This window comes from Bubalus kerabau, chromosome 1 (assembly GCF_029407905.1).
Source record: "Bubalus kerabau isolate K-KA32 ecotype Philippines breed swamp buffalo chromosome 1, PCC_UOA_SB_1v2, whole genome shotgun sequence".
In the NCBI taxonomy this organism is placed as follows: Eukaryota; Metazoa; Chordata; class Mammalia; order Artiodactyla; family Bovidae; genus Bubalus; species Bubalus kerabau.
This window is the reverse complement of record NC_073624.1, coordinates 82,636,827-82,658,791: the sequence shown is the minus strand read 5'-3', so window position 1 is coordinate 82,658,791 and position 21,965 is coordinate 82,636,827. Positions and strand designations below refer to the sequence as shown.

The following is a 21,965-nucleotide window of genomic DNA, read 5'->3' as shown; positions in this document are numbered from 1 at the left end:
TTGCCTCTATTTACCTCTTTTGCATTAATTATGTAAAAATATTTTAAAGCTTTATATTTTCTCTTTTGATTTTTGACTTCTTGGCACATAATGTGCATACATGTGTGATATACGTATATATATATATATATATATATACATTTTTAATTACTTACTTCACAGCATTATTTCCAAATATGTTCAATTATGTATTAAAGTGTCACTGAATTTATAAAACTTTTAAATTTTAAAACGTTTTTTCTACATACCAGCGCCATCTGTTTTAATTTTGTTTGATGGTATACTGGGCTCTCCTATACCCAATGTATTGGTTGCTACCACACGAAATTCATATTCCATCCATGGGATTAAATCCACTGCTCTTGCTGCCTCCATGTTTCCTTCAATAATTGGGGGATCTAAATAAAACAAATATTAAATAGAGAATATTAGTTGAGTAATATCACTCTTATAATTCCCTATTTTTATTTTACTCTTTTGAGAAAATGGCACATATTCCACTAAGTCAAATATAAATAAAAACTAGGATGACAAAATCTTAATTAGATTTAAAGAAGTAAGAAGAGAGGTCCTTAAGAAAATCTTAGACCTTAGAAAGACAGACACACATATGTATCATTTATTTAGTAAGTATAGGTCAGGTGCACTCAGATTCTGCTTTTCTAAATGACTCCCAGTTCAGGTCTTTGCTGCTAGTCCACTGGCTACACTCTGAACACTGAGAATATGTATTCTGAAGACAGAATCCAGAAAAATTCTTGACCCGAGGGTATGATTCAGGAAGATAAAATTTTTCTGGACTCAAACTGATACAGTGTATAGGTAGAAAATGATTGATAAGTACAGTACCTATATGTTTATACCCTTTTGTTGTAAGCTTTTTAGATTTAAACCCAAATCATTTGGGGCAGTTATTAATAAATGTTAAAATAATTCATTCAGATTTATTTAATATTCAGAATTTATGCTACTAGATATTAACAGGTAAATTATACCTTAGGGGTAAGATATGCTTATTTAGTTTATGTATTAGAAAACATACAACCAAGGCAGGACCATACATTATTTTAAGTTCAGTTCAGTTTAGTTCAGTCGCTCAGTCGTGTCCGACTCTGCAACCCCATGAATTGCAGCACGCCAGGCCTCCCTGTCCATCACCAACTCCCGGAGTTCACTCAAACTCATGTCTATCGAGTCGGTGATGCCATCCAGCCATGTCATCCTCTGTCATCCCTTTCTCCTCTTGCCCCCAATCCCTCCCAGCATCAGAGTCTTTTCCAATGAGTCAACTCTTCGCTTGAGGTGGCCAAAGTACTGGAGTTTCAGCTTTAGCATCAGTCCTTCCAATGAACACCCAGGACTGATCGCCTTCAGAATGGACTGGTTGGATCTCCTTGCACTCCAAGGGACTCTCAAGAGTCTTCTCCAACACCACAGTTCAAAAGCATCAGTTCTTCGGCACTCGGCTTTCTTCACAGTCCAACTCTCACATCCATTCATGACCACTGGAAAAACCATAGCCTTGACTAGATGGACCTTTGTTGACAAAGTAATGTCTCTGCTTTTGAATATGCTATCTAGGTTGGTCATAACTTTCCTTCCAAGGAGTAAGCATCTTTTAATTTCATGGCTGCAATCACCATCTGCAGTGATTTTGGAGCCCCCCAAAATAAAGTCTGACACTGTTTCCACTGTTTCCCCATCTATTTCCCATGAAGTGATGGGACCAGATGCCATGATCTTCATTTTCTGAATGTTGAGTTTTAAGCCAACTTTTTCACTCTCCACTTTCACTTTCATTGAAAGGCTTTTTAGTTCCTCTTCACTTTCTGCCATAAGGATGGTGTCATCTGCATAAGTTAGTTATCCTAAAATATTTTTTAGGGCTTCCCTAAAAAACTCTTCGATGGTAAAGAATCTGCCTGTCAATATGGGTTCAAACCCTGGGTTGGGAAGATCCCCTGGAGAATGTAAAGGCAACCCACCCCAGTATTCTTGCCTGGGAAATCCCATAGATAGGGATTATTTATTTATCTATTTATTTATTAATCCAGGTAAGCAATAGTTCATTGGACATGGCTTAGCCACTAAACAACAACAAAATACTTTCACATGTCTTTAATAATCAATCTACACATACATATGCATATAAAACAAATGTACATCATTTATTTGAAAAATGTGTTCCCTTAGGCTTGCATATGACTCATTATCTTATTACTTAGGGAATTCCTAAATCTTTATCTAACACTGCAGACCATGAATACGTAGCTTTTTAAGATACTGTACCAACTGCCACCATAAATGCTAAGCATCACAGTGTCAGTTTCTACTTTTGGACGAATTCCTATACAGCTCAGCCTATCCCATGTGTCACGTTGCCACATGTGGCAGAACTCTCCTAGACACTAATTTTACCATCCAATGTCTTATTTTGTTAAGGACTTGTTTTATATATTTGACATATTTTTGACATTCTGATGAAAACTTTGGCTTTGCTTTTGCCTCTGTTTTAATTCTGCCTCTTTATCTTCTATCACCTCCACCACACTGTCACACCATATCAGAATCTGTTTGTCTTACTTCATATACATAAGAACTAATTTTAGGTAATTGGAAGAGGGAAGATGAAGTTTTGAATGTGCAGGACTCTTCACAGAGAAAGGGAAAACAGAGGGCTCATTGTTATGACACTGGGTAGAGTCTTCCTCACTAGATGCCTTTTAATGATTTTGAGCTTCCATGATTTGAATGGTGATTGTCCCTCCCCTGCCAAAAGATATGTCTATGTTCAAATCACCAGAACCTTGAATGTGACTTTGTTTTGCAAAGAATTTATCAACCATTTTAATTTTAAGACTAAAACAAAGTTAAAAATCTTTGGCTAAAATCATCCTGGATTGTCTAGATGGATCCTAAATCCAATGACCAATGTTCTTATAAGAGAAACACAACAAGGAAACATAGAGAAGAGGAGGGCGAAATGTGACCACAAAGGCAAAAACTGAAGGGAAGCAGCCACATGCCAAGGAGTATTTAGAGCCTCTGGAAGCTGGGAAAGGCAAGAAATGGGTTGTTCCCTGAGATCCTTGGAGATGGTACAGCCCTGCCAACACCATGATTTTGTACTTCTGTTGTTGTAAACCACCAAATCTGTGGTAACATGTTATGACAGTTGCTGCTGCTGAGTCGCTTCAGTCGTGTCCGACTCTGTGCGACCCCATAGACGGCAGCCCACCAGGCTCCCCTGTCCCTGGGATTCTCCAGGCAAGAACACTGGAGTGGGTTTCCATTTCCTTCTCCATGCAAAGTGAGAAGTCAAAGTGAAGTCACTCAGTCGTGTCTGACTCTTAGCGACCCCATCCCACCTGGCTTCTCCGTCCATGGGATTTTCCAGGCAAGAGTACTGGAGTAGGGTGCCATTGCCTTCTCCGTTATGACAGCCCTAGGGAATTAATACTGAGATTTAGAGGCAGAGACTGGTGGAAATATCTGTGAGTTTGTAAGTCTGGAAAGTACAAGTTAAAAAGTATAACAGAAGGGTCAAGGAGGCAGTTGGATATTCTCCTCTGCTACTTATGCTGCAAAACCCCAGTCCCATTTAAATGTCTGAAGAATGGAAATGTTGAAACTGTTCTAAAGGGCCATTCTTGGCAAGGGCATGGTGCTCTCAAGATGGTAAAACCTACACTGGGGCTTTTCCAAGCAGCTGGGCAGTCAATAGGTAGGGGCAGGTGAAGTCTGGGTCAGAACAGAAATACCCTGATGGATGTGCAGTAAAAACTGCAGCTGATAAACTGACTCCAAACATGCATGAAGGTCCAATACTAAAATATCTCCAAGCAAATGGAAGCTCAGGAGTATGTCCTGAGTAGAAAGTCATACTTGACTACAGAAAATATTTGGAAGAATGGTGAGAGATAAAGAAAAATCAACTGGAGTCAATTTAGGGTAAGTTTTAGATTCCAGATGAAGATGTAAGATCTGTGACTAAATGAAGTCTGAGGTAAAGAAAGAAGAACAAGCAAAGAGCCATGGAGTTACATTACAACCATGAGAGGACAGGCCTCAGTGGGAAACCCTTGGCCCAATGATGCAAATGACTTTCAAAACAGGAAATTGGAAGTGGGTGTTAGGAGGATAGACTTTCAAGATGTACCTTATGAATAATTAAAGAAGGAATTTGATATCAACAAGCTAATAATATATCTACAAATATAGCTAAAGGTGTAAAAGCTCCTCTTTTTAAGAACAAAAACCAGTTATGTTCATTCTTATTAATATACACTAACATCAGCACCTATGAAATGGTAAGTATCTAAAACAAAAAAGTTTTTGGCATATCTTTACAATACTCTCTGTATAAAACCATTTATATAAGTAATAGGGCTAATCTAGCAAAAATGATGAATACCAATCTTTTTAGAAAAATGTATCTAGAATTAAATGTGGTTCTGTTTCTGGCCCGCTTTCCTTCCCCAAAAGGGGTCAGGACTTCTGACTCATACCGTATCACAAGAACAGGATTTAAAAGTTTGCTTTCTAATTTTTTTTTTCCTGTCCAATCTTGAGCTAAGCAGCCCATATCATCATCTTACAATTAGAACCTCAAGATTGGCTATGTCCATACCAGGCCATACTCATAATATATCTCTATGTCCCACTTATTTACTCCTATTTGTCATTTATGGATATATATATCTCCATATATATGTTTGTGTTTCTTTTACTTCTTAATCATATTTTGGGGCCACTCAGGGCTTCGTATACCTAGTATGATGTCTTGTAGGTAAAAGTACTTGATAAATATTTGTAGAAATCGTAAACAAAATACAAATACAGAAATTGTGCTTATTTAGTGTTCTTTCCTGGAGAATCCCAGGGACGGGGGAGCCTGGTGGGCTGCCGTCTATGGGGTCGCACAGAGTCGGACACGACTGAAGTGACTTAGCATAGAGTTTACAAAGTCTCAGCACAACCATGTGTACAACAATCACTTTATTTTCTCCTTCAACCCTGAATCAGGCAGGCTACCTGCCCTACCAACCCTGAATCAGCAGGTAGTAGAAAAGAGGGCATTATATTACTTGAACCCTCCAAAAAATATCCATGCTTTATGGCTTTTATATCTATATTCAACTCATAAATTATCCTGCCTTGTCTAAAGCAGAGGATAAAGCTCATCTCCATTCTCTTAAGCTCTCTCACATTCTCTTTAACTCTGAGTTGGTCCTTTCTGATTTCTCTCCTCCACTGCTACTATGTTTTACCTAATTTTTATTCATTTTATTCATAGCCCTAAATGTTCCTATAAAAGGATTTGTACCTCTTGTAATTTTTTCCAATCCCTTTAGCCTTGGTAGAAGCTACTGGATGTATTTTATTTTTCCAAAACCACCCACACAGATAGGTTGGAAGCAAAGGTCATCTTTCCTTTGAAAAGAGTTTCATGCCCCTAGCCAAATGGACAATAGTTAGGAGCAGAGGGATTCTGTGTCACCTTTCTTCAGCCAAGTCTCTTGCTACCTGTTTGCTATTTCTGGGGTCAGAAAGAGAGGTGAGTACTTTGCACAACAGAGGCAAATACCCAGAATTAGGACTGAGAGCTCAAGTTCCTGAGTTTCAACTGAGTCAGTTCTGAGTCAGGTCACTTTTTACAGATTACAGTGTAGAAAATCAGATTTTTAACTGTATAAGGTCAGAGGCTTCTCTCTGTTAGAAAAAAAACAAAGGTAAAATATTATATTGAAGGAGGAAACAGACAGAACAGGCTCCATCTTGAAAGCAGGACTCCATCTTGGGCCGGACTAGACTTTGAGCTATATGCCCAGTATTTATGGAAACGACATACCAACTGGAAAACCAGACCCCCTCCCGCTACCTATGAAAGAGCCCCAGGGCTCATATCTAGACTCTCCATCACCTAAAAGAATACACTAATTATCTGTGTAACCAAGTAGAATCATAAATTCTATTATGCGTATTGGGGTATGACCAAAGGCCTATTGATAATTGTCCACTGTTAACTACCTAGGCTTAAGGCATATGAAACACAGGTTTAAGGCATATGAATCATGGGTTAATTTTTATTGTATCTTTCTTCTCCTTTGTTCAGAGTAGTTTCAGAGAATTTGGGGATGTGGGTTTGAACATGTACACTTGGGGTATATAAGATTTTCACAAAAACTGATCGGGGTCCTTGGCTAAGAGGAGACTCTGCCTTGGGCCCATGGTGTAATAAACTGCACTCCACTATCTGCATTGTCCTTCTGAGTGAGTTTGTTTCCCGGAACGTGTGTCTACAACAGTATATTAACCTGACAGGTATTTAGATTGGTTGCAAAAGGATATAGAATAGGAGACATAAATCTTACTTTAATACTCAGATCAAAAGACTCTTCTTTAGAAGGTCTTATTTTGATAACCAGCCCTGAGCAGTAACGTAGAGATATATTTTCAAATAGTTTTAGCCCATAATGCTCAGAATTAAAAAGAGAAATTCTAACTGTTCTTTGGAGGAAAAGAGAAGCAAGCTTTATGGGTATTGAAAGGCCAAAAGTTACAAGGTTTTGCTTTGTGGTGCTTTGTCATATGCTTTGTATTGCCGTACCTTCTAAGTCACATTGATTAATTCTTTGAGCAGCTTCAGAAATACACAGAATGACCTCCAGACTAAGAAAAAGAAGAAGTTTCAAAAATAACTCCAGGCAATGTATCACCTGTTCTAGATTCTCCAATGTTGCCATAGTAAATGCTGCTATTTCCTCAGGATTTAAATACAATTCAAATCCTCAGTAACTTCCATTTCAATCTAAAACACAAGTTTTTGAAAGTACCTGGAAACCATTACCCACTTGGGGATTCTAGCTGAAAAAAACTAGTCCATTGTTCGAAAATGAAAATGGGCATTTAAAGGCTTCTCTCTGGCACTGACACAAGTACTCTGTGTGATGTTAGAGGCTCTAGACCCAACACAGAGACCATTTGGCAGGACTCAGGGAGGAGCCGGAGGTGTGACAAAGTTCCTTGAAGAGAAAGAGAAGTAGATTGCACTTTGGCATCCCAGAGTGTATGATTCATTGATTCTTCTCTAGGGAAAATTTGCATGTAGCCTCATAAAAACCCAGAAATTTATATTTGAAATGAGAACAACAAAAGTGAAGCTACAGGAAAGCATCAAGAAAATAGTAAATTTTTAAAATGCAATCTCCTACAAGGAGCCCAATTCTTTTTTTCATTTTTTAAACTATTACTTTGGCAAAGATTTAAAAAAAAAATACTAATGTATACCTGTGGCGGATTCATTTTGATATTTGGCAAATCTAATACAGTTATGTAAAGTTTAAAAATAAAATAAAATTAAAAAAAAAAGGAGAAAAAAAAATACTAAATACTAAGTAGCAATGTGGTAGAAGAGAAACTCATATACTGGTGGTGGAAGTAAAAACTTATACCTTTCTACAGTGTAATTTTGCAGTATGAGCTTAAGCATGCTTACACTCAATAATTTAAATTACAAATGTTTATTCTGAGGAAATAATCTAAATAATCTGAATAATTCAGAGAAACATTTATGTACTGAGATGATAATTGCAGAGATTTAAAACAATTCTAGTCTTGCTTATGATAGAACTTTAAACATAAGGACATTTTTCTTCCTTTTCTTTCTTTCTTTTTTTTTTGAAAACATATCCAGGATTCTCTCAATTGTTCCTCATAGCACAGTTTCCAGGCCATTTTATATTCTGGCCAGCCTTTCTCTTCCACACAAACCATCACCAGAAGTATTCTATAATTTTTCCTCTGAAAGCAGTAGCATATAATCCAACATAACATTCTAAATCTGACCTGAGCATCTCGAGGAACTCTAGGAATGGTATCAAATTTATGTCGTTCATCCCCAAAAATGCTCAAGAGAAGTAATACTTAACAGTAGCTTGTTTTGGAAAGATGTGCTTTCCATTATTTCATGTCATTATCCTAAATTTAATCTTTAGAATGTTGAAAGCTGGTATCTGAAAAATACCTATTGGACACCTAAAATAATTACCTTCATAAAACTGAATTTAATTTGGCACCTCCTGTCTTCAGTGGACACCACTATAAACAAAAACCATGTGATTTTTATTTCTGCATTGGTTGCCAAAATTATTTTTCACTTCTATTTATTGAAGGAGGAAACAGACGGAACAGGCTCCATCTTGAAAGCAGGACTCCATTTTGGGCTGGACTGTGGACTTTGAGCTATATGCCCAGTATTTATGGAAATGACATATCAACTGGAAAACCAGACTCCCGCCCCCCCCCCCTCCATGGGAGAGCCCCAGGGCTCGTATCAACACTCCACCTAGGTGGAGAGTCTATTCACCTATTCACCTAAAAGAATACCCTAATTAACTGTGTAACCGAATAGAATCATAAATTCCATTATGCTCATTGGGGTATGACCACAGGCCTATTGATAATTGTCCACTGTTAACTACCTAGGCTTAAGGCATACGAGAATCACGGGTTAACTTTGTATCTTTCTTTTCCTTTGTTCAGAGTAGTTTCAGGGAATTTGGGGAGGTGGGTTTGAGCATGCACACTTAGGGTATATAAGGTTTTCACAAAAACTGGTCGGGGTCCTTGGCTAAGGGGAGACTCTGCCTTGGGCCCACCAGTGTAATAAACTGCACTCCACTGTCTGCATTGTCCTTCTGAGTGAGTTTGTTTCCCAGAACACGTGGCTAAAACATTAGGACACAATCACAAGAGAACAATACTGATACTACTAACAAGAATATATAAAATAATATAAATAATAATAGCTTTTGCAGAGCCCATCAGAGGGTTGAATTTGTGAGGAAATCTAATGAATTAAATCATCATTGATAGAGTCATGGGAAGAGGAGGAAGTAGTCACAAATGTTCATAAGAAAAACTCAGTTTAACGTTTCATAGATATTTAAAGACAGAGTGCATGCTGGCATGACTTTTTTGAATCCATGGGAAATAAAGGAGAGTCTTTTCCTGTTGATAAGTTCTTTTTTGTAGGCTTCACCAGATGTATTCAATAAAGTTTGGAAGCAGAAGAGTGCTGAGAGACCACCCTTAAAGGCAATGTTTCTATATCTCACTGATATTATCGGTAAAAATATGAAGATTATTCTGATAAACTCAGGTAAATCAGGTAAGCTCTGATTAATGATTAGAGTAATCATTAAGGTTTTATATTTAGAGAATTTCATTAAATTAGCTAAATTTTTATGCTAGAAAATATTCATAATGCAAAAGAAAGCAATAAAGAAGGAATAGAAAGACATAAACATGAAATATTTAGAAGGCAAAAATATCAGGCAAATATAAATTCAACTACACCAGTGATAACATCAAATGTTAATGGATTAAATAATCAAAAGGCAGAGATTGTAGGCTAGATATAAAATAAGATCCAACTATATGCTATCAACAGAAAATATACTTTAGATTCAAAGATACAAATAGGTTGGCAATTGTAAAAGATATAACATGGAAACAGGAACCATAACAAATAGAAGCATCTATGTTAATATCAGAAGCACCCTATTCAAATGCAACTTTTGCTTCCCAATCTCCCTTCTCTGTTTTTTTTTAGCACTAAACACCATGTGACTTACTTTACATTTTAGTTAGTTGCTTACTACAATCTCTCCTAGTAGAATGTAAGCTCTTTAAAGATAGGGCTATGGCATTTGGTTTGTTTATTTATTTATTTATTTTTTCCCTCTCTCATCTACTCACAGCTGGTCAATTATGAAACCAGCATCTAGGACAGGTTCAGACACACAAGGGCAGCTCAATATGTATACATTTAATGAATGAACCTTATGAGCCTTAATTAGTTGTTAAGGATAGAATAGTGAATCAAACAAAAGTCTTCCTTCTCATGAAACATAGTTTATAATAGAATAATTTTTTTTAGTGAGAAGCATATTTTATTGAGCTACACAGTAAGCATACACAATTAATGGAGATGATTGCAATTATTATTCCTTTCTCAAAGCCAAACCAAATTTTAAACATGTGTGTATTTCATTTGCTCTCCAGTATCTATAATTAACATCAATTTGACTGGATATTGAAGATCATCTACTGTTTTATTACTGTCATCCATTTTCATTCTATTTGGAGAAGGAGAAGCTGCTTGTGCATTATTTTGTCAAATATCTAAATGGTTTAAAAAATTGTTTTTCAAATGGTTGGATTTTGCCAAGTATGCTTATAAATAATTCTTATACTCACAAGCATAATGTAATAGAAATGTTTCACTTGTTTCTAATTCATTTGAACTTCATAAACTTATATACAGAATTGCTCAGCTGTGTTCAACTTTTTGTGGCCCCATGGACTGCAGTGCACCAGGCTTCCCTGTCATTCACCATCGCCCAGAGTTTGCTCATACTCATTTCCATTAAGTCGTGGTGCCATCCAACCATCTTGTCCTCCCCTTCCCTCCTACCTTCAATCTTTTCCAACATCAGGGTACTTTCCAATGAGTCAGCTCTTTGCATCCGGTGACTAAAGTACTGGAACTTCAGCTTCAGCATCAGTCGTTCCAATGAATATTCAGGCTTGATTTCCTTTAGGATTGACTGGTTTGATATTCATGCAGTCCAGGGGATTCTCAGGAGTCTTCTCCAACACCACAGTTTGAAAGCATCAATTCTTTGGCATTCAGCCTTCTTTATGGTCCAACTCTTACATCCATACATGACTACTAGAAAAACCATAGCTTTGACTAGAAGGACTTTTGTCAACAAAATGATGTCTCTGCTTTTTAATCCTCTGTTTAGATTTTTCATAGCTTTTCTCTCAAGGAGAAAGAGTCTTTTAATTTCATGGCTACAGTCACCATCCACAGTGATTTTGGAGCCCAAGAAAATAAAGTCTGTAACTGTTTCCATTGTTTCTCCATCTATTTGCTGTAAAGTGATGGAGCCAGATGCCATGATCTTTGCTTTTTGAATATTGAGTTTTAAGTGAGCTTTTTCACTCTCTCCTCTTTCACCTTCATCAAGAGGCTCTTTAGTTCCTCTTTGCTTTCTACCATTAGGGTGGTGTCATCTGCATATCTGAGGTTACTGATATTTCTCCTGGCAATCTTGATTTCAGCTTGTGCTTCATCTAGCCCGGTATTTTGCATGATGTACTCTGCATAGAAGTTAAATAAGCAGGGTGACAATATACAACATTGATGTACTCCTTTACTAATTTTGAATCAGTCTGTTGTTCCATGTCCAGTTCTAACTGTTGCTTCTTGACCTACATACAGGTTTCTCAGGAGGCAGTTTACGTGGTCTAGTATTCTCATCTCTTGAGGAATTTTCCACAATTTGTTGTGATCCACATAGTAAAAGGCTTTAGTGTAATCAATGAAGCAGAAGTAGATGGTTTTTCTGGAATTCTCTTGCTTTTTCTATGATCCAATGGATGTTGACAATTTGATCTCTGGTTTCTCTGCCATTTCTAAAACCATCTTGTACAGCTGGAAGTTATCGGTTCAGGTATTGTTGAAGCCTAGCTTAGAGGATTTTGAGCATGACCTTGCTAGCATATGAAATGAGTGTAATTGTGTGATAGTTTTAATGTTCTTCAGCATTGCTTTTCTTTGGGATTGGAATGAAAACTGACCTTGTCCAGTCCTGTGGCAACTGCTGAGTTTTCTAAATTTTCTTTCTTTAGACTTAAATTGAAAAAAAGTAGGGAAAACCACTAGGCCATTCAGGTACTGTAGAGAATTGCTTAACAATAAAATATATCCTGTGCTGTTCTTAGTTGCTCAGTTGTGTCCAACACTTTGCAACTCCATGGATTGTAGCCCACCCGGCTTCACTGTCCATGGGGATTCTCCAGGCAAGAATACTGGTATGGGCTGCCATGCCCTCGTCTAGAGGATCTTCTCAACCCAGGGATCAAACCCACGTCTCCCACATTTCAGGCATATTCTTTACTGTCTGAGCCACCACGGAAGCCCAAGAATACTGGAATGAGTAGCCTATCCTTCTCCAGAGGATCTTCTCAATCCAGGAATTGAACCAGGGTCTCCTGCAATGCAGGTCAATCCTTTACCAGCTGAGCTACCTGAGAAGCCCAAAAATGTATCCTAAACCCTTGGTATAGATTTCAAATTTATATTTCATTAATTTCCCATGATAAGAAGACATTATCCTAAAAAGGTAAATGTAAATTAAAACTTCTCAGGGAGCAGTACAAATAAATTCCATTATGTAAAGATTAAAACGAGCAGGTTTAAGTTATGCTGGGACTAATTCTTGTTGTTGGTTTTTTTGTTTTTTTAAAGGAACATTCTATTCCCTTTTGTCTTTTTTTCTTCCCTTTGTGACAACAAAGGCCATATTTTATGCCTCTTCCTTATGCATCTAAAATATATTCTGATAACTACAAATTTGGTTAGAAATATTGTCAACAATGACAAGGATTAACAGGCTATTTTATCAAAACAATCCTCTATCTACTTTTATATCTGAGAAAATAAGCTAACATGTGATATTGAAAACTGGTGATAACAAATGGCAATGGTAATAACTTCTACACAAGGGAAAGTACCCACTTACTCTTAGAATTTTTTTTCTTTTAGAAAATCTGAATAAAATATGAGGCGGGAAACAGTTGAGGCACTAAACTTCTTTTAAAGCCTGTTTTGAGGAAATTTAAGCCAGACAGGAACATACTCAGAGTTATGCCAGTAAGATTTAAGTGTTTAATCTTTATGATCAATTGTCTTTTTTTTTTTTTAATGCAGAGCTATAGTACCTATGTAATTTGATAAAAAGGGTAATAAATAATGCTATAGATACCATTTGCCAAAGTAACACCTCCTCTATACTTTTTTCCTAATACATCTTAGACTTACATATAGCTCAAATAAGAAACCCAGGAGGCCTCTCTTTGCTCCCCCATTATATTAATAGATTAGCCATGCTGCTTCGTCCTTTATAGCTTTAAAACATTTAGTTTGTTGTGGTTTTGTTTACTACCAAAGTGTGGGGTTACTAAAAAAATAATTTTTTTAAAGAAAATTTTCAGGGTAGAGAAGACTCTTGAGAGTCCCTTGGACTGCAAGGAGATCCAACCAGTCCATTCTGAAGGAGATCAGCCCTGGAATTTCCCTGGAAGGAATGATGCTAAAGCTGAAACTCCAGTACTTTGGCCACCTCATGCGAAGAGTTGACTCATTGGAAAAGACTCTGATGCTGGGAGGGATTGGGGGCAGGAGGAGAAGGGGACGACAGAGGATGAGATGGCTGGATGGCATCACTGACTCGATGGATGTGAGTCTGAGTGAACTCCAGGAGTTGGTGAGGGACAGGGAGGCCTGGCATGCTGCGATTCATGGGGTTGCAAAGAGTTGGACATGACTGAGCGACTGAACTGAACTGAACTGAATACAAGAAAAAAGAATTCATCTCAAAACATGAACAGATTAATCAAACAAATAAACTCACCTGTCTTCGCATCTTTCCAATCATCCGAAAGAATAGTCTTTGTCTGGATAGTGTACTTAGATATAGGACTATGATTGTCTGAACCACGGCTCCAAGTAAGTGCCACAGAAGTGGCTCTAATGTCTTCTATTCGCAGACCACCTGGAGGGCCTGGAGGGCCTGGAATGAAAATATGGGTAATGAATCAATGAATCCCATCCAGTGAATTGGGTGCATATTGGCATACAAAATTGTCTTCCTTGCAATTAATCTAAAGAATATTTACACAATGAAATCAGTGTTGCCACATTCCTTTTAAGCATAAACTATAAGAAGCAATACTAATGGTATTTATAGTTTTTACTAAATGATTTCATGATGTCTTTTTATGAAAAGAGATAAATGCCATCCTTTAAAATGGCATTATTATTCAGGATATATATGATAATCTTTGACTCATAAAATACAGTTGACATCAAGGAACCTAACAGATTTTAATCATAGTGAGATTTAATGAAATTTTGCTGAATAAATGAATCAGAGCAGATAACACTGTCTAGATATGAGGATAGTTAGTCATAGTTTCATTCTGCTTCCCCAAAATGGAACAAATACTTTTTAATAATTCTAAATGTTATAGTTAATTTATTTTACCTGGAGTAGAAATTTCTGAAAATGACTGTATGTTCCATTTTGGGTAATACATTCTATGTTAGTTAAAGTAATAGAAATAATATTAAAAGAAATATTTCTGTGTATATTAAAGGTAGAAAACAACTATTAATTCAGGCATACCAGGAATGATCTAAAAACATCAAATAATATACTGAAGAAACAGGTCAGAAGAATTATATGAAGAAACAGGTCATAAGACAATGTTAAAAATAGGATTTCACAGATGCTTAATAACTCAGTATTGATATTATTCATTTATTCTCTAAACTGAGAACATTGTGTTGAGTGGGAGAAATGAAAAGATAAATGAGACATAACTTTCGGGCTTTGAACAGATCTTTGTCGTGCAAAGGGTGAAATGGCACAATAAATAAGTGACTGTAAAAGACAGTAGCAAATGACAAGTTTATGGGTTACAGCATACTTAGACTTTGCATCATGATGTCTTCTTTTTAAAATTGTGAGAAAAAGTTCTTTAGATGGTAATGTAGTGTCTACCACTTACAATGCTAAACAAGGTTCTGTTGCCAGAGAACTCCTAAGATAGACATTTCAGACAATGACATCACTTTTCTTTGCATCAGAAAGGAGGCCATCCCCGATTGAATTAGGCACATTGAACAAAATAATCAACAATGTTAGCAGAGTGGCAAATTTTTTAAGTATTGAATAAAACACATGTTTTTATCTTTTAGGTGAAAGCAAATACAAAGAGAAATCTTGAGAGCAGCTAGAGAAAATGGGCACATTATTTAAGTGCCTTCCCGTTTAAATGTCAGATCAGCTGCTTTATCTACAGGGCCTTGTTCTCCACATGGGCTTTGGTCTTTACAGAGGTATAGATAACACTCCAAACCTGCACCAATTTCTTTGTAATTGGTCCCAAAGAGAAAAATGTGTATAGAACAACACAGTTGCATTACTACTAACAGTAAAATAACACAAGACACAGCCTATTTATGATAGTAACTTTTATTTAGAAGCACAAAACATAAATTAATAAGGGCAAATAGATTCTTATAAATATATAATATGTAATAGTATTTTTATACTTACTGATGTTAATTAAAAGTAACAATAATATGCCATCCAAAATTAATGAAAATAGCCACATAAATTATATAAACCACATTTGATATTCAGAAAGAACATGTTGCATTTTCCATATGTAAAGACTACATTGAAAAACAATACACATTCTTGATCAGAACCACAATGTTCCTTACTTCACTTTAAGCATCAGCCCAAGTCAATTACTGAGTGGTATATTTCAGAGTATTAAAATTAAAATTTAGAAATGAAAAATTAAAAACTATATTTTTTTAAAAAAAGAGAAAGTCTTATAGTGCAGGCATTCATACACTTTTTCTGAGCATAAGGAAATGTTAAAGGGAATTTAAGGCAAAATCGCCATAGGTTAGTCTTTTATCATTAAGGTGTAAATCATTTCCCCACTATTACTCTCTCAAATTTTCAGATGGCAAATGAATGACTTTTGGAAAGGTCAGGTTAAAGCTGCATATTAATAATGCATTAATTGGGATACTATATGCATAATAATTCATCCCATTCACTGAGGAACAATATGAAGCAAAAGGCTGTAATTATATTTATGCATTTCTTTCTCTGATATATGCCTGGCCTATACTGACCCTTCTTAATAAATATTTGGTGAAGACATAAATAAATTTATCACATTGACCTTCAGAGCTCTGTAAACATAACAGTTATACACAACACAATCTCCATTCTTTCATTTGCTCTGAAACTGTATTGCATTAAGCAGGTGAAATTGAGAAAATAAATGGAAAGGAGTTGGTTAATAACCCCAAAACCATAGTGTGGCAATATATCTTGGTAGTAATTTACCAAGTAGGTTTTTTTCCATGTAGTAATTAAATACAAATATCCCCTAGGAAATACCTGAGAGGAAATATACTACTAAAGAACAGAGATTTTAGAGTTGAAAAAGGCTTGATTTTAAATTCAGTGCCTTGATTTATCTTGGGCAAGTTTATCACATTGACTAAGCTTTCATTTTCTCAGGTATAAAATAGGAGTCATAAAAACTGACCAGATTGTTGTTAGGATTAAAATAAAAATCTTTAAGGAATGTAGTGCTAGGCCTGGTCTACAGAAAGCCCTTAGTAAATTTTAGTTTGAATACTATCATTGTTACACCTGTAAGAGCTTTCTGCACATCTGAGCTGTTGGACAGGATTAATATTTGTATAATTAACAAGGATCTGTTTATCAGATTGTCCTGGTAAACACCAGTTCTTTCCACTCAAAATTAAGTTGTTTCTGGTAAATTTTTTGGAGATAAGGAAAACTGGTCATGTGAAGGCCCTCTAGTGTGTACAAAGGAACCAGGATGCAGCGAAACTAGAGGGGTACTGTGGAGAGAAACGTGGCCAGGCTTGCACTGTCTTCCAGCAGAAAGGTTTTCTAAGCAGTGTAGCTCATGTTACTTGCTCTGTTTTTCTGTTCAAAATGGAGAGAAAAGTGCTGTGGCAGAAAATAAAATAATGCAGCCACTAGTTCCTCAGCACAAAGGCAGGCATTTAGAAACTGACCATCCTTCTGGACAGAGCCAGAGTGGTTATGAACCACTTTCTGTGGTCCAACGGAATCTCACTGGCCACATCCATACTCACTTTTCCAAAATTTTTCTAGGTTCTCAATGTATTTACTATTAAATCACTGACTACTGGCAAACAAAATAATATATTTTAGTAAATCCTTATTATATCTGAGTCTTTTATAATTCTTACAAATAACCCTAAAATGTAAGCACGTTATTTTCACTCCTTAATAGATGAGGAAATCCAGACATGAATAGATTAAATAAAATAACCACAGTCATCCAGCTAGCAAAGCTAAAGCTAAGATTTGAACACAACTGATTCGCCATCAGGCTTTTCATTTACTACAACGAAAACAATCATTTAAAAACAATATTACCAGATTCAAATTAAAAAATGGCCTTGACAGCTTTCCTTTAGAGACCTTTCATGTTGCGGAGAATATGAATTACTTGGGCATTAGTGTGCATTTTTGGGAAAATGATAAAAAACTGTGTTACATTGATTATAGCTTTTTATATCTTTTTTGTGATCTGTTAACTCAGATAAATGAAGATAAATACATCACATAAATACATCATATAAATTCCTACTGTATTACATCCTAAGGTTTTGTTTTTATTTTTTTTTTTTTTTTTAATTTTATTTTATTTTTAAACTTTACATAACTGTATTAGATTTGCCAAATATCAAAATGAATCCGCCACAGGTACACATGTGTTCCCCATCCTGAACCCTCCTCCCTCCTCCCTCCCCATTCCATCCCTCTGGGTCGTCCCAGTGCACCAGCCCCAAGCATCCAGTATCGTGCATCGAACCTGGACTGGCAACTCATTTCATACATGATATTTACATGTTTCAATGCCATTCTCCCAAATCTTCCCACCCTCTCCCTCTCCCACAGAGTCCATAAGACTGTTCTATACATCTGTGTCTCTTTTGCTGTCTCGTACACAGGGTTATTGTTACCATCTTTCTAGAACTCTGGTCAACCACTTGTAAAAGAATGAAACTAGAACACTTTCTAACACCATACACAAAAATAAACTCAAAATGGATTAAAGATCTAAACGTAAGACCAGAAACTATAAAACTCCTAGAGGACAACATAGGCAAAACACTCTCTGACATACATCACAGCAGGATCCTCTATGACCCACCTCCCAGAATATTGGAAATAAAAGCAAAAATAAACAAATGGGACCTAATTAACCTTAAAAGCTTCTGCACATCAAAGGAAACTATTGGCAAGGTGAAAAGACAGCCTTCAGAATGGGAGAAGATAATAGCAAATGAAGCAACTGACAAACAACTAATCTCGAGAATATACAAGCAACTCCTACAGCTCAACTCCAGAAAAATAAATGACCCAATCAAAAAATGGGCCAAAGAACTAAAGAGGTTTTGTTTTTATTATTGTAAAAGTGTTTGTTAATCTTTCCTGAAATTTACCAATTTTTTAGGAAAAAAAAAAAAAAAACTATGTATGAACAAAATACAGATGTGATTTCCACTCAGTCTCTTTCATATATAAAATAATTAGAAGGAAAAAATGAGCAGAAATACAATTATTTCTCAATTCCATCATTTCTTCTTTAGGATTGTAGTAACACTCTGTGAAATAGTTTAGTGACATTTGAGGAAATAGTGACATTTGAGGAAAAATAGAAGAAAATTTATTTTTTCAAAATGATTATTCACACATTATAAGTTGACTATATTTTCTACATCAATAATTTTTTAATTTATTTTTTAATTGAAGGATAATTGCTTTACAGACTTATTGTTTTCTGTCAAACCTCAACATGAATCAGCCATAGCTATACATATACCCCCTCCCTTTTGAACCTCCCTCCCATATCCCTCCCTATCCCATCCCTCTAGATTGATACAGAGCCCCTGTTTGAGTTTCCTGAGCCATACAGCAAATTCCTGTTGGCTATCTATGTTACATATGGTAATGTAAGTTTCCATGTTACTCTTTACATACATTCACCCTCTCCTCCCCTCTCCCCATGTCCATATAAGTCCATTTTCTATATCTGTTTTTCTATTGCTGCCCTGTAAATAAATTCTTCAGTACCATTTTTCTAGATTCCGTATATATGTGTTAGAATACAGTATTTATCTTTCTCTTTCTGACTTACTTCACTCTGTATAATAGGTTCTAGGTTCATCCACCTCATTAGAACTGACTCAAAGGTATTCCTTTTTATGTCTGAGTAATATTCCTTGTGTATGTGTACCACAACTTCTTTATCCATTCATCTGGACATCTAGGTTGCTTCCATGTTCTAGCTATTGTAGTTGAAAAAGACACATGTATCCCATTATTCATTCCATCAATAATTGAGATTCATTTTCATTTAAGTCAAGTGGCATAGAAGATTTGAAACTGGGATCCTCCAAGATTAAACAGGATGCATAGTAGTCAAGCATCATGAGTCAGTGACAACACTTAGCCAAAAACCTTAACGCACTTTCTTCTGCTTAAACACTGACTGGCTTTCTAAACAACTGTGGTTGGAATTGGATCCAACATACTGTTGGTCCTTCTGGGATTCCACTCCACATAGCACACATTTAATATAAGCTTTGACACTAAACAGGAAACACATCCCAATGTCATCCTATTTCCACTTGTAATTGCTCAGTAAACAATTAAGAACAAACCATCACATATAATATCCTATCCCGTGGTTCACTGTTTATTTTTACTAAAATAGTAAATCATAATGAAAAGTTTGAATGCTAAATGTCAATGAAAAGCTTAATGAAAAGTTCAGTGTAAATTATTGTCCCTTTTAAAATAAAGAAATCTGAAAATAACAATGCTGAAAGAACATGTTATATTAAGGCAGGTGGCTTCTTCTTTACAAAAATACATCAACTGAAGTCCCTTTTTTACTACAAGCCTGTTCTTGTTCTGAAAATTAGTTAAGACAACTGCTTTATCATAAGGTAATATAACACAAATTGACGTGTGGTGTTGTTGAAGCATGCTGCTGCTGCTAAGTCGCTTCAGTAGTGTCCGACTCTGTGCGACCCCATAGATGGCAGCCAACCAGGCTCCCCCATCCCTGGGATTCTCCAGGCAAGAACACTGGAGTGGGTTGCCATTTCCTTCTCCAATGCATGAAAGTAAGGCTGTATTAAGAAGAAGCTGAATATTAAATGGGAATATGGTAGTTTTTAACCTCTAACAATGGTATTTTAACCTTCTACTTGATAAAAATGAACTTAGATCCCCATTAGAAATGAGAATGAGGTTAAAGGGAGGTAAATGAATCTATGTAATTCTAGCTGATATTGATACAGTTTATCTAAAGAAACTAGAGAAGGAAAGCTTCTTTTTTTCCTGGGACTTTTCATACTTGCCATGTGGTTTCCTTTCTAATTTTTATTGATCCTTTCCCAAACTATATTCATATCTGATGGTATATATTGCTGGTATACTTTCAATTAGACATCACTTAAGGGGCCCACAATGCTGATTCATGTACATCTCCATGGCAATATTAATGGATACAGGACAATCTCAAATTATTTTTAAAAATCTTATTAAAATGGAAATTGCCCTAGATCTCCAGTCTACATTCTAGGATGCTTCTTTCTGTGACAATAATTGAGACTAGAAAATGAGAAGTAAAAAATGATGGAAATAAGTAACATTTTGAGCCAGAGATATGTATTCCTTTAAGATGGCTGATCAATTGTTTTTTAATTACTTAAATATTTGGGATTCATATATATTTCTCTCAAAACTTCCCTAAGAGTTATTCCAACCACAGATGGGAATGCTACAGTTACTAAAGGAGATATTCATATAATATCCCATGCCTAAGAGTAAGCCTGTTTAAGAAGAGCAAAAGTATTTCTTGTGAAGAAATAAGAATTTTAAGCATGTTTGTTTGACCAAAGCGGGGAAAGGGAAACATTTTCAAATAATGAAATTTAAGCAGTTCCAATATTAGTCTCTCATTTCTACCCATGTCCTTCCAAAAAGTCTTGACCTTCCTTTCAAAATAAAGATCCAAGAAGGCCGATGCTAGGAGTTAACAATTAAATATGTATACATGCTGTTAATCACTTTGTTATCTTCACTTAAATCTAGCTACTGAGATGACAGTTTTCTCCACATGCTGTCCAATTTCACTTCCCAGTTCCAGGAATTGTTCCAAAAACCCTACAGGGCCATGAGCAGGCTTCAGTTGTTTCTTGCTGCTCTACGTCTTTTCTTGCCAAATTATATATATGGAACCAGGGTACAGAAGGCCACGGGAATAATGCCCCTTAGCTTACATCCTAATTAAGATGACTCATTAGTGAATTTGACAACAGGTTTGTTCATTACCTGCTTGGGTAAATCAAACAGTCCATTCAGTGGCAATACTCTTGTACTATAATTCACCAATTTTTCATATTTTTTTTCAGATAATGAGCTAATTTCTGAGATATGTAATTTTAAAGAAAGACAGGACATGAAAACACAAAAATTTTACTTGGCCATCATATGATGTACTGGGTTAGTTCAGCAGACAGTTTTCAGATATTAGTAAAACTATATCATTATTTTCAAGTATCTTTCTGTTCAAAGTATGTTTAGGTGTCCAAAAGGAAAAAATCCTCTAGGAATTGGATTTTGGCAGGGGGAACTTCAGAAGCTACAATATTGAATTAATTAGTAAAATCTAGTATAATGTGTTAAAAACAAGTTTTCACACAAATAGTGAGTGTCAGCGATCACCAGGTTGGAGGCAGGCTTGCACAGACGGGGAGAAAAGGATCCACCATGTTTTTCTCTCCATCTTTTCTGTTTTTACCTGCAAGAGGAAAGATCAAGGCTGAAGGGCAAGTGTCGATGCCCGTTTAGGAGCAGGAAGCCATGTACTTTGAAAATTTGTCATATATCCTTAATTGGTAAGTTGAAATACGAACAAAGAACAACTTCTAGACATTGTGGATGAGAGTCCAAAAAGGAGAAGCCTGAAGAGACAAGCTTTGGCCCATTCAACCTGTTTCCCTCAGAAATAGTGACTGACTTTCTAAAGAATAAGAGTTGTAACCGAATCCCCTCTTCCCCTCTATAAACAAATGAAACAAAACAAAAAACTCCTAAAGCCTTTGTGATTTCACTCCACAAAGAACAAGTCTTCCCACTGAAAATATGTTTGTGCCTTCAAGACTTCTAATTAAGAAAAAAAGCTTGAGGGTAAATTTAAGCTGTGACTTAAAAAAT

At 36.0% G+C, this 21,965-nt stretch overlaps 1 protein-coding gene across 1 annotated transcript in view; it reads right to left on the bottom strand.

Annotated features, from left to right (window-relative positions):
- The window catches only part of CNTN1 (contactin 1), a 184,452-nt gene that overhangs the window by 80,950 nt on the left and 81,537 nt on the right, over positions 1-21,965 (bottom strand). Inside the window, exons 15-16 of the mRNA XM_055566313.1 lie at positions 13,488-13,646; positions 249-398 (exon numbers count right to left, since the gene is read on the bottom strand). Coding sequence (XP_055422288.1) covers positions 249-398; positions 13,488-13,646 — 309 coding nt within the window. The remainder of the gene's footprint in view (positions 1-248; positions 399-13,487; positions 13,647-21,965) is intronic.